The following is an 18,120-nucleotide window of genomic DNA, read 5'->3' as shown; positions in this document are numbered from 1 at the left end:
GAGTTTTAGAATTAGTTGAGTGTCGTCGGCGTAGTTGTAACACAGGATATTGTGAGAACGAATTATTGGTGGGAGGGTGATCAGGTAGAGGTTGAACAGGAGGGCGGATAGACATGCCCCTTGGGGGACTCCCGTGTCGACTGGTCGGGCTTGTGAGGTAAAGCTGGAGAGTGTCGTTATTTGGTGCCTATCTTTGAGGAATGAAGCAATCCATTTAAGGGTGGTTCCATGAATTCCTAGGGAGTGGAGGCGGTCTAGGAGGATTGAGTGATTGATCGTGTCAAAGGCGGCCGATAGGTCGAGGAGGATTAGTGCGGCGCATCCCGCTGAGTCTGCTGTCATTTTAAGGTCATCCCAGATAGAGGTTAGGGTGGTTTCAGTTCCGTGACGTGATCTGAAGCCTGATTGGGCGGGGTCTAGAAGGTTGTTGGTTTCGACAAAGGCATTTAGTTGGGAGTAGGCGGTTCGGTCAATGAGTTTCGCAAGGAACCTGGTGTTTGAGATTGGGCGGTAGTTTTTGGGCTCGAGAGGGTCGAGCGAAGGTTTTTTAATTAGAGGTTTGACGTGCACTATTTTGAATGTGTTGGGAAAGATACCGGAGGAGAGGGAGGAATTTATGATAGATCTTGCGTGTTCGCCTGCGCAGGTGGAAGCAAAGATGTCTTTAAGGGTTGAATCACTTTGACTCACTCGAGTGCTGCTTCTGCTGGTTTGCAATAGTTCAGTATTCAAAAGTAAATTGTGAATCACTTTCATTCACACGTTAGTGCCGCTTCTGCTGCTTTGAAATAGTTCGCTATTCAAAACTTACTTTTGCTTCTACGAGAGTGTTGCACACTCGCTGAATGCCTGCTTTCAACACGCTAGCGAGGACAGAGCTCTCTGGGGGTCAATGACAGATTTTGAACTCACCGGGTAAGCAGTGCACCTCTGTTCCCCTTGCTGCTTACAGGACTTCTGATGCTGTGGCTCCTCGCGACCTGGCAAACTGCTTTGTTTAGTCCATCTTCACCCACGCCACATTCAATTGGAGCTCCTCTTGCTCCTGAGGATCTCTGGTGCACGCCAGCCACCGGAGACGGACGGACTCAAGTCCCTCAGGTGCACACCAGCCACCTGAGGCAGCCTCCTGCATGATTTCTGCTGCACAGCCTCTGCAGAACAGGTCCCAACGGGGAAACCTTCCTTCTGCATCCTTCCCGCTGCGTGACCTCTGCACTTCAGATTTCTGGGGATACAGACTCTCTCAGGACCAGCAGCTGAAATCTGTCATGCAGTGGTCCCGGCGTCCTCTCTCTCCTCCAGCTTATGCATGGGCTCGCCGGCATGGGCCACGCTGCTTCTTCTGCATCACGCTTCCTCTACTCTTCACCAGCAACACCAACTCTTCTGTTGCCTGCACCTGAGGGGGCCTTTTAAGCCTCTCTGGCTCCCTCAGGTGTGGGTCATCTGCATTAATGAACTCAACACTCCACTACAACATTGTACCTCTTCAATCCTCTTATTCGTCCCAGTACTAAAGGGATTTATGGGACTTGCAATCCGTAATGGAAAAATTAGGTTTTAAAAAACAAAATGTTAAGTTTGTTTTATTAATTAGTTTTCATGTATAAACAAAGAAAAGTTATCCCAATCCATAATTCCGGTTATATTTTCCCCATGGCCAATCCGTACTGTCCCTCTCCACACTGTCGTTTCGGCCAAAGCCCATTTCTTCATATCCCGCCACCATTCATCCACATCTGGGCCTCTGGAGGACTTCCAAGCAATAGCGATTCTGCGTTTGGCCAGTATATATGACAGATCCTTCAATTTAGTGATACGTCTTTTCTCTTTAGGCCTTGGGAAACGGCCCAATAGCCCTGCTGCTGGGGGCTCCACATTCAACTCTAACCCCCTCTTCTTCCTACTCGCTACCTCTCACCAGTATTGCTCCACTATTGGACACACCTCCGTCCCCTTACATCTGGGACATACCTGCGCTGCAACGCCTGGAACCTTGAAATTCGCTAGGGCATCATATATGCTCTATGTGTAATCAGCAGCTGTATCAGTTGCAATCTAGCGTTCTGCAACACCTTTTATGATATACCAGTACTCCATTCCATTGTGCGTCAGTGAAATAGTGGGAGTCCTATTTATTAACAGGAATTCATATATCCTAGATATAGCGTGCCAACCCTCCGATATATCATGCAGGATATCTACCATGGCATGCTGTTGCATCAGTTCACTATATGCCGGCCACCTCTGCATTATTTCTCCCCCAATAGTGTTATACAGCAAATATTGGCCTTTGTGCAAGCCTGTGTGGTCGGCCAGTTTTTCAAAGGGTATAAATGAGGCATCCTGCAGTAAGTACCCTTTCGTGGCCAGAACACTCGTATCATCTGCCTCACCTGCAGCAAGGCAGCCACTACAGTGACCAAGAGAATCTATACTGAGAACGGGTCTCTGAGCCCTAGCCCTGCTAATGTTCTATTCCACACCCTTACCCCCAAGGTCACTAAGTGTGTTCAGTGTTCTCTCTGGGGCTTCTTATTCCACACCAATTCCTTCAAGTAATATCGGGACGACACCGGTTGCAGCATCAATGTATCTGAAGACAGATCATTTGCGAGCCAGTCCTCCACGAATTGCAGCTGTCCAGCCTTTTAGTTATAGTTAACATTTTGAACAAGGACTGTGGTATATAATATGGGACATTCACAAATAAGTGCAATAGTCGAGGTAGCACTACCATTTTCAGTAATGCTGCCCTCCCCATCAAGGAGAGAGAAATCTTGGTCCAGAATTTCATGGAGCCTTGAATGCCCTCCAGGGCCTTTTGTATGTTGAGTACATGCTCTTTAACCGAATTGTGATTATATATTGACCACCAAATATTTCAACATAGACTCTTTCCACTGTAGTGCTAAAACGGGAGGCGCCCCATGAGCCACTCCCCGCAGTCCCGCTAACGGAAACTGCGCAGATTTATCTGTGCTGATCGTAATACCCGATACTCATGCAAACCAATCTAGCGCCTCCAGCAACAGCTCTAGATTGTCTTTCGGGTTCTGTATATGCAACAACATGTCATCTGCATACAGCAATATTAGGTGCTTAGCTCCGTCTATTTCTATACCTGCCCCTATGTATTCTCTTCTAAGGTATTGCGCAATTGGTTCCATAGCTAAGATATAAGGTAGGGGGACAGTGGGCAGCTCTGTCCAGTACCTTTACCCAATTCCCATGCATTAGAGATACATCCGCCAGTTTTAACTCTTGCCATCGGTCTAGTGTACACTAGCTGGACCAACTTAATGTATTCTTGCCCAAATCCAAATGTGGGCAGTGTTGCATACAACCAGTCCCACCTCACTGAGTCAAACGCTTTCACTGCATCCAGCGTGGCTATGGCACAGAGTCTCCCAGTCAGCTGTACTATCTATCACATGGTGCAGCTGCTTCAAATTCCAAGACATACAGAGTCCTGGCACATAACCCGTCTGGTCCGTCTGCACCAGCGTGTGTATTACCTTCTTCATCCTACCCGCTAGTATAGCTGTCAGAATCTTGCTATCTTGATTAAGCATTGATAGGGGCCTGTAAGAGCCACAATCCGTCACAGGCCTGTGGGGTGTGAGGAGGGGTATAATGACAGGTCCCTTAGGGTCGGGGGGAGGAACCCCGCCTCATAAGAGTCAATACCAGTGTGAAGTAGATGCAGGACCAACTCTTGGGCATATTTCTTATAGAATTCGCCCAGTGTTTTCCCTGTCGGCAAGGACCTGATCATCCCTAGTATTTCCTCTGTGATAGATCCCTGCAAACTGTTCCTGGCCTCCTGATCTAGTTTAGGAAGGACTATCCCATCCAGCACCTCTTCTAAGTGCTCTGGCGATAACAAGGGATCCTTTTTGTACAGACCTCGGTAGAACTCTTGAAAAGCCTCATTGACTCCCATTTGGATATTACAGAGGTCTCAGTCTGTTAAGTGGATCGAGTGAATTGGGCCACGCTGCTCTTTCTTTTTATATAGCAAGGTCAATAATCGGCCAGTTTTATCTCCTTCTTTATACTGCCTTTCGATATATTTAGAGTAATTATGTTTGCCCAGTCTCTCCCAACATTCCATGCATTTCTGCCTTAATATCTGTACCTCCGCTACATCCCCCATTTGTCCTGTGGGGGATTATTCCAGTTCTCTTAGTTGGTCTCCCACCGAGATCAGCTCTCTGTTAATGCTAGCTTGAATGTTCCCAGAGCCTGCAATGATGGCTCACCAAACTACGACCTTCAGTGCTACCCAAAATATCCCTGCACTGGCCACACTTCCTTCATTGTGTATGACATAGTCTGTGATGCTTCTCCTAACGCAATCTCGAAAAGTGGGTTCGTGCAGAGATTCTCCTACCAAAAGAACCCAAGATCCGGCCCCAGAGAACCCAATTGACCGCTTTTTCCAGATCTAGAACAACCCTTTCTTTTCCCTTAACATTAGCTGTTATATTCTGCTATCTTTGTACCTTATTGACAGAGTGTATGTAATAAATAAATAGTTTGATCTTGTATCGCCATTCAGTTTACTAATATCTTTGCGTCTGCGTTTATCAAAGATATCTAGAAAACACACACTAAGGTCACAATCTTAGTTATGGAATAAGACAATCCTAGCCTAATGAATTGTCGGTGGTACTACTACACCTGTCTCCAGGATTTCTTTGAAAAGAAGCTTCATTTTTTAATCTAACTCTTATGTAAAGAGGCGCTTTCTTTGTATGGTGAGTTGCATGTTTCCGCAGAAGGGATACACCTCATAGAGTAAGTACTGTGATGAGGAAGACTTGGATTGATAAGGATTACCAATAAGTATATCGCAATTGTTACTCATGTAACCTGACTGAAGTGGCATCTGGTGCTACGGTTGGACATTTATGGTGCGCTGCTCTGTAGCAAGTCTCTGAGCTGAGTAACTACATTGCTGCACTAAGTGGCAGGCCAAACCTGAAATATCGGTGGAAGTGCTGGTTGCTCTGGGTGATGAGATGAAAAGGAAGACTGTATTGACGGATAAGCCTGGACAAAGATTTTCTTCTTGTGGCTGCATATAAAAAAGACACCCCAAAACCTGCCCTCTACTTACATTATAATGCATGTCTCTACAAAGCCAGTTCAAGCCTCTCATGAAGCAGACAGAGACCCTTTATGGATCTCACAGTCCCCGAAGGAAGTCCAGCTCCTGGTATTCCCGGAGAACAAAACCCGATACTTGGAAAGACAGGATGGGTCCTTGACCCTCAAGACAGAAACCATAGATGGGGCTTTGATCAGAAACAAAAGACAAGCTGACCTTTGAGAGCCCAACAACTCCTTATAAACAGATCTTAGACCTAGAATCATGACCCTTTACATGCAAAGCCACAAGATGGATATCTGACCTTGGGACGCTTGGAATACATCCAGAGGGATGGTGCCTCAGATGAAGAAAGTCACTGACTACTCGGAAAGGGGCAAAAAACGATGATTTAGAAAATCAAGGAACATCTCCATGGGGAACTGGTGTGAGAAATTCACTAGAGCTGCCACTGTTCTATGCGCTACAATCAATTTCCCAACATAGATCTAGTTGCGTTACTACTAAAATAGCTCTAAAAAAGTCTCATATCAAAGTCAATGAGCATGTGCTTCTTCCTACATATTTAACTTTATTTTTACTTTAAGAGATTTATTACGTGCTTCCATGGACCCTGGGGCTTGAGGGTGCGACAAGACATGTACAACATAAAAACAAGTAGGCCCTGGGGAATGCTATATTCAGCTGGCGAAAAATGCTGCCTATGTGAACAGATGAGTTTTCAGTTTATTTTTAATGCATTCCAGGCATCTCCGCTCTGGAGGCTGATAAGTCCATACTTTTGGGGCAATCGTTGAGAAGGCTGTGTTGGACACTCTTAACAGTACGGCATTTGGGAGTGGTGAGAAGATTCTGATTATTAGATCTTAATAATATGTCATAGGAGCTTGTGACCAGTAGTAGTTGTAGATATCCTGGCATCTTACCCGATCTACACCTCTGAACAATGTTTAGGATTCGAAAACGGATCCTCGCTTCAATCGGTAACCAGTGTAGAGAGGGTGTGGCTGATCTGAAATGGTCCCTGCGTTTGAGGCCTGTCACTAATCTGACAGCTACATTCTGACGAACCTGGAGTTTATTCTGGCTAGTTCTATTAATACCTATGAGTAAACTGGAGCAGTAACCAATTTTGACCCTGATGATTGCTCTAGCAATCGCTTCTGCATTCTCTTGGGTGATCAAGGGTCTTAAATGAGTGAGCACGTTTATATAATATGCGCAAGGGGTGTGTAGTGACTAGGCCTCAGTAAAATAAAGTGCTTATCCTTTCCTAATGTGCAGAATGTATTCAAGTTAGGCTGCAGCCCATAAAGTTCCAGGCAAAGAGGAATAATCCTGTTTTTCCAACCCTTTCCAAAAACAAAAAAAATCAGTTAAACTGTGAATAATCAGTGCCATAACTCAATGACCGGCTATCAATAACATGGATTATGAGATGTAGTGCATTAGAGGCACTTCCCCATCCTTTATTATGAGGGGGCTGAGACACAGGGGACTGCAATAGTTTGACTGCTATATGATTTTCCACCCAGAGGGTTGATGGAGTGGGATTCCCTAGGTTTGTCACACTGTCGAAGACACAGAGCCATTATGTTCCCTTTAGGAAACTATGGAATCTCTAACATTACAATGGCATTACAACTCCCGGCAACATGTGTCTCCGAGAAGAGGAGGGCCATTAGGTTATTGCAGTGCACACTGTCCGGTGGAAACCACACTCATTTGCCAAGAGAGCACAGGTGAACTGTGAGCATACATGTAGGGAATTCCAAGATGGCGCTGATGGCACAGTGCATATTTAAAGATGCAGAGCCAGTAATTTGAGAGCAATGACGCCAACTTTCCTCCTACCCAATATGACATGGTTAATATTAATCTTATTAGGTTCCCATTAAGTGGCCAGTGGAGAATGGGCCAATCAAGGAACCGGATACGGACCGCCCAAGGGAAAGACCAATCCCAGGTTGGCTTACAGAATCACCAACCCACGTGGATGTATAAGAATGGCTGGAGGCAGCCAGAGAAGTGTGCAAGCCTGGAGGAAGCAGACATGCTACTTACCACCCCCTGAAGGTGCAAGACTGCTACATGGTACAATGTCTGCTGAGGACTATGCAGCAGAATCTCTGTATGATACAAAGCAGAGAACAAGATCCAAGTATCAGCGATGAGATGGAGGTTGAACCCCTAGCAAGGTTCTACCCTGGAAATCTAGAAAAAACATGAAAAGCCTGCATGGAAGAACAGGAAGACATGAATGCTGGGCCCTTCCCCCAATAAGGGCGCCTTTGGAGACCTCTGGCAGGTTGGTAAGAATATCAACTGACAGGTCGTCTGACAAAGGGGGAATTCTTGTTGCCTAGAGAGGATGGAAATGTATTGGTGTACTGGAGACAAAAGTACCACCATTTCAAACGCAAAGGCAGAGCAAGTAGCGAGTACTCTGGCCTTGGATAAAACAGTGTGTAGAGAAGCCAAGAGACTGTGGAGAGGTTTAGGGAAGCCAAGAGACCCTGGAGAGCTCAAGAGAAGCCAATAGATCCTGGCGAGGTCTAGAGACAAAAACGGACCATGGGGAGGCCTAAGAAGCTATGAGATGGTGAAAGAGGCCTGTGAAAGAAAGAGAACATAGAGAGATCCAATGAAGCCCAAAGATGGTGAAGTGGCCGGAACCATGCTCAGATAAACTATTTCAACATGTGTGTGCAGACAGGGGCTGTACATGTTTGGAATAGGTTTGTGGAACTTTTATCTTGGTCATTCTCCTTGTAACTAGGGAGTCCCAGATGGGCCGCCTGGTTAAGACACAAGGCGCTGGGTAGAAGCCACAGAACCGCACTTTGTGTTGGCTCATCCTTAACAAGGTTTTGCCAAATGTATCCCTTATTATTGTAAGAATCTCCCTGTAGGTGGTTTTTCAATCCTGATACCAATCGTGATTTACTAAGTACCCTGATCTCACTAAAAGACGTCCTTGGTTCCCAAGACATGGCATCCACCACAGACAGCGTTTAAAGTCGGAGGAATCATGCAGGAAGAAGAGAGACATACAGCATATTATTGTTTTCTTCCACTCAGAGTTTTCTAAAATATTTGATTTACTTTTAATGTGTGGAATAGTTTATTCAAAAACACAGTTTTATTGCTGGGTCTTTAGAGTACACGTTTCAATAATTTAAATTGACATATAAATAGGTTAATTTAACATTTACAAAAAAAACAGTTCACAATAGAAATTAAGGCTCTTTAGCTTTATAAACAAAGAGGCACGATTCATCATAGATTTGTTTGCACAGCCTGGCACACAAATCAATCAACAGTAAAAATGATTCACTCATTTCCTTTTTTAATAATGTGTATGATGCCAAAAGTCAGCAAACATAATTGCTGTCATTCATTTATGTTGAGACACACACACACACCTGCACCAAATGAAATATTAAATATAAACACTGGGTGTATACAAATCAAATAATATAAAAATAACAAAGACAAAAGACTCAAAGAAAGCTAAAATGTTCATTTGGTATTCATAAATAATGGAGGGCAAATTAATAGGGGCAAACTAAAAACCTATTGAATTGTCAAGGGTAACAGACTGTTTTTCGGTAACAGGGCACGTCCGGAGAATGAATTGTTAGGGGAATGCATATCTCCCCGACATACGTCAGCCACAGGCACTCTGCGCAGATGAGACTACTTCAACAATATAGCGGAAACTATTCATTAGAGAAAAGGGATCAGGCGGCTAAAATTGACCTGTGCTAGCCTGTGTTACAATGGTAAAAATAATATGTGCATTTAGCCTTTTTCAGCCCAAAAAGTGCAGTTGAATTCATCCCAAGTTAGAATGCACGTATTGGGCTTCCTGCGCTCACCGGCCCCTTACACCAACAGATATCATCGCCCTTTCAAGGACTCTCTCAACCACCTTCTGATTTACTAGAAGACCACTTACACCAAGCTACACAGAGATTGCTCTCGCCTTCTACAACCAGGGTGGGAGGAGGGTGCCATGACACACATTTCGGATCCTTCCTCAATGTTCCGGTTCCCCAAGGGAAGTTGAACAGCAACTGCCATAGCAGTATTAAAAAAATGAGATGCTTGGGTTATAGCATACTGTATGGAGTCACAATAAAACCTTTTGGCGATGCGGCTGCCAACCTTGCCACACACTTTAATGTCAGAGTCCACACATTCACGAATCATGTGTGCTCACAGAAGCCTAGTGTGCGCATCAACATTACATATTTAACAGGGGGTATTCTGGCGAAAAGCTGTGGTGGCAGATTTTCCGCTTGAGAAATGCATCTGAAGACCAATAGCTGTAGGTTAATTTGTCACATCATAACGTTTTGAGCAGTTAAATTTACCTTCACAAACATTAGTTGTTTGTGGTGGTGCTTTTTACTTTTTCCAAAGAGGCAGGAGACTCATCTGGCATCCAGCCCGTTGATCTCCCTTCTCATAATGGTTAGTGGGAAGGCAGAGGAAAAACAAAGAGTGACACAGACTGATTCAAATGAACATCTGAAGCTACTTTTAATAAGAAATGTGATACTGTGGAAATAAACAAAATGTTATGGAGCAGAATGGCCTCACTTTGTTGACTTAACAGATAACAAAATATTTTATTTTCAGTATGAGTTATTTCACGCACAAACTTAAAAAATTGGTAAATGCTACCATCACTGTTTTATAATTTTTTGATAGCACAAAATGAAGCGAACGATAGTTCCACAATGTTTTTTATACATCAATATATCACATAGCTGGCCTCGGACTTTATTGCCTCTTTGCCAAGCCTCTCACACAATTTCCTTTATTATTCAAAGAATATCTGAGCCACTGGGAGTTCTAATTCCAGGGCATAGGAAAAGACACTATTCATCAATATGATAATCCAGTACATTCTATCTCTGGACAACCTAATTATATGGTCCCTTTACGGAGCGTTAATCCTGGATGCCAACCCGTTCTATAAATGTTGAACCCAAACAAAATAGAATTCCAGCTCCGACATTCATATAATCACAAACGAAAAATCACTGCAACTGCCTAATCTTAACCAAGTCTCTGGGGTTCTTGCCGAAGCTGGTTTATTCCTCCAAATTCCAAAGATTCACCATTGATGAGAAAATGAACCTGCAAGGGCACACAGTCAATATCGTCAAAATGCCATCTTCAAAATACATTACTCAGAAAGATAAAGCCGTCCGACCCAACAGAATTCTTTGGTAACATTGTGATTGCCCTCGAATTCTCTCCCCAAGGCCGTTGGAAAAGCCCTCCATTCAGGCTTACTCTAATCGATACAGGTTCATCTAAAAGGCATTTTACATACAGTGGTCGGTCTGATAAAATGGCTTTAAAACATAAATCAGCAAAAATCTATTTAATTTACATTGGTGTGTGAGGACCACCTTTAAGATTATCTTTATAATTTACAATGCCCTTCACCTTGAACTGCTCTCTTATATACTACAAAGGGGCAACGCCCGGTTGTTACTAGATATTCTGTGTTCTCTAAATCCAAGACCGGAAAGGATTCAAAGCGATTTTTTAACTCTTGAGCTTGTTGATTTTTAAGAACCTCTCTACAATTACTCTAACCTCTGCCAACACTGCTGTTTTTTTAATGTAGCTCTGATTTTTACTCTGACATGTCACTGTACTGCTTTGTTGTTCATTGTGCCAATATTGTACAAATATTATAAGAAAAGTAAAAAGGTATAAATAAAAGAATTCATAATAAAAGTCAATTCAAATTAAAAGACTTCTTTGCACAAAAGCTGAATTTCGGCAAATTGTTGCAGTAGGCTTTTCTAGTTAAAACAAGGTGCTTGCTTTACTGACTGAATTTATTAATTCAAAGAAATGCAGCACTTGGGATGCTTTTAGTTACTGCTTCGGAGATGCTGATCTAAAGTGAAAAGCCCCATTATTGGGACACGAGGTAGAGTTGATTGAAGATTTTAGAGATATTTGTAGTAGAGAAGAGAGCCAGAAACAGCAAGACTAGATTGAGTTCATGAGGGTTTCTGCCATGGTGGAATCCATGTTTTTCATCACTTTCTTAGTTAACTGGATTAAATAGATACTGGAGACGGTCTGAAACAAAGTCTTGAAGAAGCCATCTCCACTCTGAAGAATAATTGGTGACAACTGGATCAAAACAAAAGTATTGCTGGATAATCTCACATATTTAGCATATTGTCTAAAAGTGTGATAAGTCCCCATTCTTTGAATTACCATATGCATCTATCCTCTCTATCAATGTATACATTTCCTTCTTATGCATTGGAACCTCATATTCTCTATAAACATCTGGGTCAGATGAGTACTAGAATAAGACGCCAATAAAATGTAGTACATTATGTTTTTCTTGAACATTGCTAGTGGTAGTCTGTTTGCATATTCTGTACCTGTGTCCAAGAGGTAAACCCTTAAAGTCTGGACAAATCTTCCAAAATGTATGGCACTACGATCAAGAATTGCCAACTTGACAGCAGTAAAACGATAGGCCGTTCAACGAGGCACGAAGCCTGCTCCTGGCAAGAGGAGATGCATTGGCCAAAGAACAGAAAGACAAATAAAATGTCTGACAACGGACATGTTCACCGTAGTGCAATTTATGTTGGGAAATATTATTCAAGTGTTGACTCTCTATGGTCAGAGGATGGACAGCGACTGAGGGACCATCCAGATAACGCTTACTGATTATGACCCGTCCCGGTGGAAAAAAAACAATGCAACCGTAGCCATCAAATGTCACAGGCTAGGAATCTTTAATGACAGACCGCAAAGTACCTTAGTCAAACTGCATTTGCTTCGGCCAGAGTCTGATGGCGAAATACATACCGAGAGTGTGGCAGATCGAAATGCAGACTTCCAACAAAAAGTAATACCCAGAGACAACATTTGCTGCACTAAACTAGTTGTGAGGGTTACAATATATATTTCTTACCGGTTTCTAGTTCAGGAGATTAATTTAGGAAAATCTTTAAAGTAAAAAGAAAAGAAATGCAAATGCTGAAACTGAGACCAACTTGCATCTCTTCCGTTTTCATTTTCAAGTCTGATAAATTGAGGGGCCTCTGTGAAAGAAGAAAGAGAAAACTGCTGTTCGAGCTTGGGCCTTTCTTAGCCTCTCCTTAGAGTTAAAGGTCAATTGATGTGACATACTAATACTCAAATAGGCATAGCGCAGTGAAAAGTTAACTTGGGCTACAGCTTTATCAACCTACAAAAACTTCCACTCCATTATTTTACCCATGCTCATTCTCTGAACCATTTGCCTCAGACAGACCACTAAATACTTAAGTATCTAAACTATGTTTTCACTGGCCCTGGACTCCTGTCCAGTGACTGTTTTCACGGTCTGTCTTAACATTCTGTAGAATTAAGACCCAACCTCAGACAGATCTCAGTATTTAGAAGGAGTATGTTGCTTACCTGTAACTCCTGTTCTCCAGCATTGGTATCTTTCATGGATTCACATGCTTTGAATATTCCCTGTCGTCACGATGGGGAGTATTCAAAGCATGTGAATCCATGAAAGATACCAATGCTGGAGAAAACTAGAGACATTAACCATATAATTTAGCCAGCCTCCACAATGCAGATCCTCCAGACTATTCCAGCTCTCCTCAAACTAACCTATTCATCGAAGATTAATGAAACTAGTTAACTGCTACATGTAGGAGCCTTTGTCAAGTGTAGAGCTTTCCCAAGACTATTAGTCAGGGTTTCTTCAAAACAGAGGATTGCATACCTCCATTACTGCACATCAAAGCAGAGATTTGATCCTTCGAAACGTAGGTGACACTTTCACAATGAACCCCACATGGGCTTTGGGTCTCAAGATCCATCAGCACAGTTGGTTTACAAAATATAGTTCCAGTGCTAGCAGAATAATGACAGAGTGCTTACCTAAATCATCTACATCAGAAATAATGTGCAATATTTGGATCAGCTTCTGATTTGCTACCGCTGACTCAGGGATCTGCGCTCTGCCTATAGTCTACATCCAATCCATCAATATCATCATCGACTGTGGAACAAAATTCCAGACACAGGCACACTCATCTAGAAACCACTCTGTCAAGGATTGGCCTGGATGTATGAAAGGCAATTCGCTGTCTGAAAAGGTCTGAATCAAAAATACTCCACACAGGCCTTTAGCAAACACCCCAGCACTCCCTTTCCCTGTCAACTGTACTGCAAAACTGGCAAAAGCCATCCCCAAATGCTAGGCAATTAAGGGAGGTGTTCATTCTGCAGATGAACAGTGTGACAAAACATGTCTGGTTTTGTTCAGGAGTTTCTTCCATTTCTGCTCAAGGACACACAAACCTTCTGTCGACAGTAAACTCCAGTCTATTGCAATTAGCTTTATGTCCACCTCTCCAACAAAGACATATAACCGGCTCAGCCTCATAACGAAGCATGTACTGTCGTACGACTAAGTGAAGAATCCCATTTACAAACTAAAGTACATTCTTTTGGTGAGCATTGAAATCGCACATACAGTTAATGGCCTGCTAAACAGGGCCAATTTCCTTCAAGCATCAAACGTACTGTTTCACATGAGGCTTTCCCTGCCCAACTCACCTGCTACAACCCACGAGAGCACCCTCATTTATTAGTTACTAACCCCAAACACATGGATGGGCAGCTGGGCCTTCTCGCCTACCAACTGTGTTATATTAGGGGATTATATGCATCATGTCATGTTCCATCTAGTTGAACTACATGTCCACACACAAACAGTCCCACCATTTGCCAGAAGTGAATTAGAGGACATTGTAAACACAATCCGTCTTTCAATTTCCCAGAGATGAGTGCATAATCTGGTTAGTGTCCCAAAGAGTCTGTACACCATTGTGATTACATCTATACCAATTCTGGTTTTCTGCGCCACTCTGCTTCCCACTTGTAATACACACACTGCTTCATTGATATAACTGTTCTTATATACAGCTCATCATACCCCCTCAATTTTCTTGGAGTGGTGTAGCTGGAACGGAATGAATGGTGAACCTTTGCATACTTATGTTGCGGCAGTCTAACTCTCAGAACTTCATGCTATTGGTGGTTTAACAGGAGGAAGCAGAAGAACGAGCAACACGTGAGAGAGAAAGAGAGAGAAAGAGAGAGAGAAAGAGAAAGAGAAAGAGAAAGAGAAAGAGAAAGAGAAAGAGAGAGAGCTTGGCAACATAGGATAGCTTTGCGTATGGGTGCAATCCCCTTGCATTGTGCTGAGAAAAATCCCCACTTTCAGGACTAAGCTTACTTGCTTTATCTGTTCATGCCCACAGGCGCAGGGCTTGAGGTAGGGAACACACACGCTCCAGGATTTTCAACTGCTCCTCCTGATGGGTTGGGCTCGTTTTACTGTCAACTGGCCTTCTGAAAACTCCCTTATCCTTTACATATTAGAGGTTACTCATTTCCATGTTCTGGACTACAACACCAATGATCCTTCAGCGGCAACTATGCTGGATAGGGCTTTTGGGAGTTGAAGTCCATAACATCTGATGGGCTACAAAATGAGTGACCTTGCATCTTCTGCACACCTTCTTCAAAGCCCATCCAGAGCATGCACAGATTTCCTGCTACAACATTTTTCTTTCGTTACTTCTAGTAACAGTTCAGTTACTCTGGAATATCACCACAATACTACTGGATTTAATAAGCATGGGTAATCCATACTCCCCCATGCCAGTTTGAGACTTGTGACTACCGTTCCGTTTAATGCAAACAAGGCCACTGTACTGCCACCGGGTATCGGCCCGGCACACAACATCCTATAGTGGACTACTTGATGTCGGCTGATCGATGTCAACTGCTTATAAAGTATCTGGAAAGTATCTGGAAACATAGCCAACATGCGTGCCCTATAAAGTTGGCCCCATTTATAAATGTTCCTGTATCTTGAATTCTAAGCCGTGGAGAACTAAAAAACAGTATTCGTGGGCATCTCAAACCGTTTTGAAATACATTTTTGTTGACAAGATGAGCTTTTAATTGTAATTTGCTAATCAAAACAGGCATCTGAACATTTGCGCATTCCTCAGATTAGAACCTGTGGCACCAGAAACTGGGGAGATGCATTCCCAGTTGCATTTTTGCAATGGTAAACAAAGAGGCATAAGGCACTTTTGGTGACTGCACTCGCCTACAATGCCACATTTGGATACAAAGTGCTGAAAGGGCCCCCACATGAGAAATGCCGCTTGTATTGCTGGTACAGTATCCTTTGGAAGATTAGTGCAACATCTCAGCAAAAAGAAGCAGCTGGTTCAAAGGACAACCAGTAGTTGTATACTGCAGACAATGAGGTAGGGCGGTGGGGGCAGCGGGAACCATTTCTTTTAACCGTTGCCTACAAAGACGTTAACTTAATTTGGTGATGCATTCTGAACCGTCATGGGTGGCATTGTAGATAATGTCCAGTAGGTCTATCTTGCTGATGAAAACATTAATGTAAGTGCTTTTCTTAAAAAACAAGATGGAGAGCTAAGATGCTGGAGTCCTTTCCTCTACAACGCTGGGATCAGGATAGGCCATATACAGTTGAAGTTGGGCGCGCATGCTTTGCACACATCTTGATTTCAAAAGCAGGATCTCATCCAGCTTGGCTGCATACTCCTTAAAATCCTAGAATAGAAATAAAGCGAGATTAGATAGAAATAAAAGGAGGATAATGGAACGGAGAAGATGATTCAGAGTTAGAAACTGTACATGTGGCGTAAATCAATGGACAATAATTAGATCAACATTAGATTCAGTGCACCCATGATTCTGCATAACTTTATCATCAGAGACATGCGTATTTCAAGTAACACATTGGGTGTGATTCATAGGCTCTCTAACTACACACTTCTTTTTTTGTATTCACATTTTTATTAAAGCATTTACAACAAAACAAGACAAACAGGCCAGGTGAACAGAGCACAGATCAAAGTCAGTTCTAGAAACCTCCCCAGATTCCCTCATACAGATTAAATTTTTACTGCTTACATAAAATGACTCTTTCAAGCAATGACATGTTGCGATGGTCTTCAACCCAAATCGACCATGAAGGGAAAGTGACACTCTTCCAATCCCTCAGTATGATTTTCTTAGCAGAGAGGACAGCTCTAAAAACCCAACTTTTTTGCAGATGTCATATTTTCTGCTGCACCCTTTTTGTTTCCACTGACGGTCTTGTAGAGGAGGGAACTTCTCTCAAGTCTGCTTCATTTAACTTTTGGAATTGAACATTCTCTGAACTTTTTCCATGAATTCCAAGGCTTTTCTTGTCATCCCTATGCTTTCCTTTGGGCATCGTTACGTTTTGACGAGGAGCACAGCCATATCCCCTGACCCGCCCAGGATATAACAGAACGAGGACCAAGAGATCCCTGAGCAGATGACACTATCTGCAGTAGACCGCCAGAAAACAAAGACTTCTCTGGAAAAAATATCTAATCAGACATCAAAAACCGGGTTCTCTTACTTTGCCAGCTGACTTTTATTCAAAGTACTTTCCGATGTTGTAATTACTTTGAAAAAAAAAAAACAACGTTCCACCCAAATCCCCTTTTCTCTATTGTTTGAATCCCCACCCAAACCCTCTCCTAACCAATTTGTATCCCCCCTCCCCACATATTTTTTTATTACTTTTTTTCAAAGTAATTCCGACATCAGAATGTACTTTGAAAAAAAGTCAGCTGAAAAATAAAGGCGATACCCAAAAACTGTATAGGGTGTGCAAGTATTACAATCTGCACAAGAGATTAAGGGCCTCTAATTCTGCTGAATTACTGCCAAAATCGGTTGCAGTCATTTCGTCCTATGGGTTTACCACAGGATTACAACTGGGGGTAAGGTGCTGTTAGTCCCTATTTATGGGGTTCATAGGACTCCATGGGAATTTTTGCTGAATTCCCACAAGTGGTTATTCGCCGTGGGAATTCCACCGATTCTTGGCGTTAACGTGGAGGATTTATCTCCAGCATGATGCTGGAGGCAAATCCTTCACTACAACTCCAAACTCTATTTGGCGGAGTGGTACAAATAGCGGTAATTCTGTTACTGCCAAAAAAGGGGCAGTAAAGGAATTACCACCACTTTTTTTTACAGCTTTACCAAACTCAGACCTAGGCAGCACCATCAAAAATCAAATAACATGCCATCCCAGGTTACAGAAACTGGTTGCACTAATGTGCGTGGTGTTTGGAATTGACATTTTTCATTGTTGGAGTGCATTTTACATTATAATTTTTTTTTTCTTGTTTTTAGGATAACTTATGTAATACATAATAATTCTTAGTTACACTTGTGTTCTGTATATTAAGTTGCCAGTTAGTACACAGAGAAATGAGAAGTGCTTAATTTAAATGTAATTAGGTTCTTACATCTTGCTTTATGTTACAGTACAGCCTCTAAGCTCAGACCGGGTTTTGAACCTGTACCACTCAGCATTGTCTTGCTTCAAATTGATATTGATATTTTATTTCTATCGCGCTCGTACACAAAGAGAAGCGTGTTGCCCCCGGGCTATTATCTCAGCCCTTACACATGTTTCACCACTCTGGGCTTTTTTCAAGGAAGACAATTCATCTAACAATTGTAAAATATGGAGCACTCACCATTTCCAAATAGTAACCTGTGTTCACGGCCATTGTGCCATCTTTGTAAGGTTCCATGCCATTTAATCGCGGGATTTTTTTTGTGGTTTTTTTTTACCGCACATTTTTATATGAAAAAACCCATCTTATTTTTTTTAAATAATTGGGGGGGCGGTGTTCCCCCAAGCCCTTACATTTTTTATCTATTCCCAAACACCCACATCCCAAATATATAATTTTCTAACCCCCCAAAAAAATTCAATGGGTTTTTTTCGTTACAAAACTCGCGGTAAAAACCCCAGCGAAGAAACGTCCGGCGATGAAATGACGTTGTACCCTTTGTAATAGAATCTGCTTGAAAGTATGCGCTATACTTGG

The 18,120-nt window shown here is 42.6% G+C and overlaps 1 protein-coding gene across 2 annotated transcripts in view; it reads right to left on the bottom strand.

Annotated features, from left to right (window-relative positions):
- Positions 1-9,642: 9,642 nt before the first annotated feature.
- Positions 9,643-18,120, bottom strand: part of KIF24 (kinesin family member 24) — a 332,455-nt gene continuing 323,977 nt past the window's right edge. For both annotated transcript variants that reach the window (XM_069626841.1, XM_069626840.1), the window contains exon 13: positions 9,643-15,787. In XM_069626841.1, coding sequence (XP_069482942.1) covers positions 15,647-15,787 — 141 coding nt within the window. In that variant the 3' untranslated portion in view covers positions 9,643-15,646. The remainder of the gene's footprint in view (positions 15,788-18,120) is intronic.

This window comes from Ambystoma mexicanum, chromosome 6p, assembly GCF_040938575.1.
Source record: "Ambystoma mexicanum isolate Mex_15411 chromosome 6p, UKY_AmexF1_1, whole genome shotgun sequence".
Classification (NCBI taxonomy): domain Eukaryota; kingdom Metazoa; phylum Chordata; class Amphibia; order Caudata; family Ambystomatidae; genus Ambystoma; species Ambystoma mexicanum.
The sequence above is the reverse complement of the archived record's forward strand: the minus strand, read 5'-3'. Positions and strand labels throughout refer to the sequence as shown.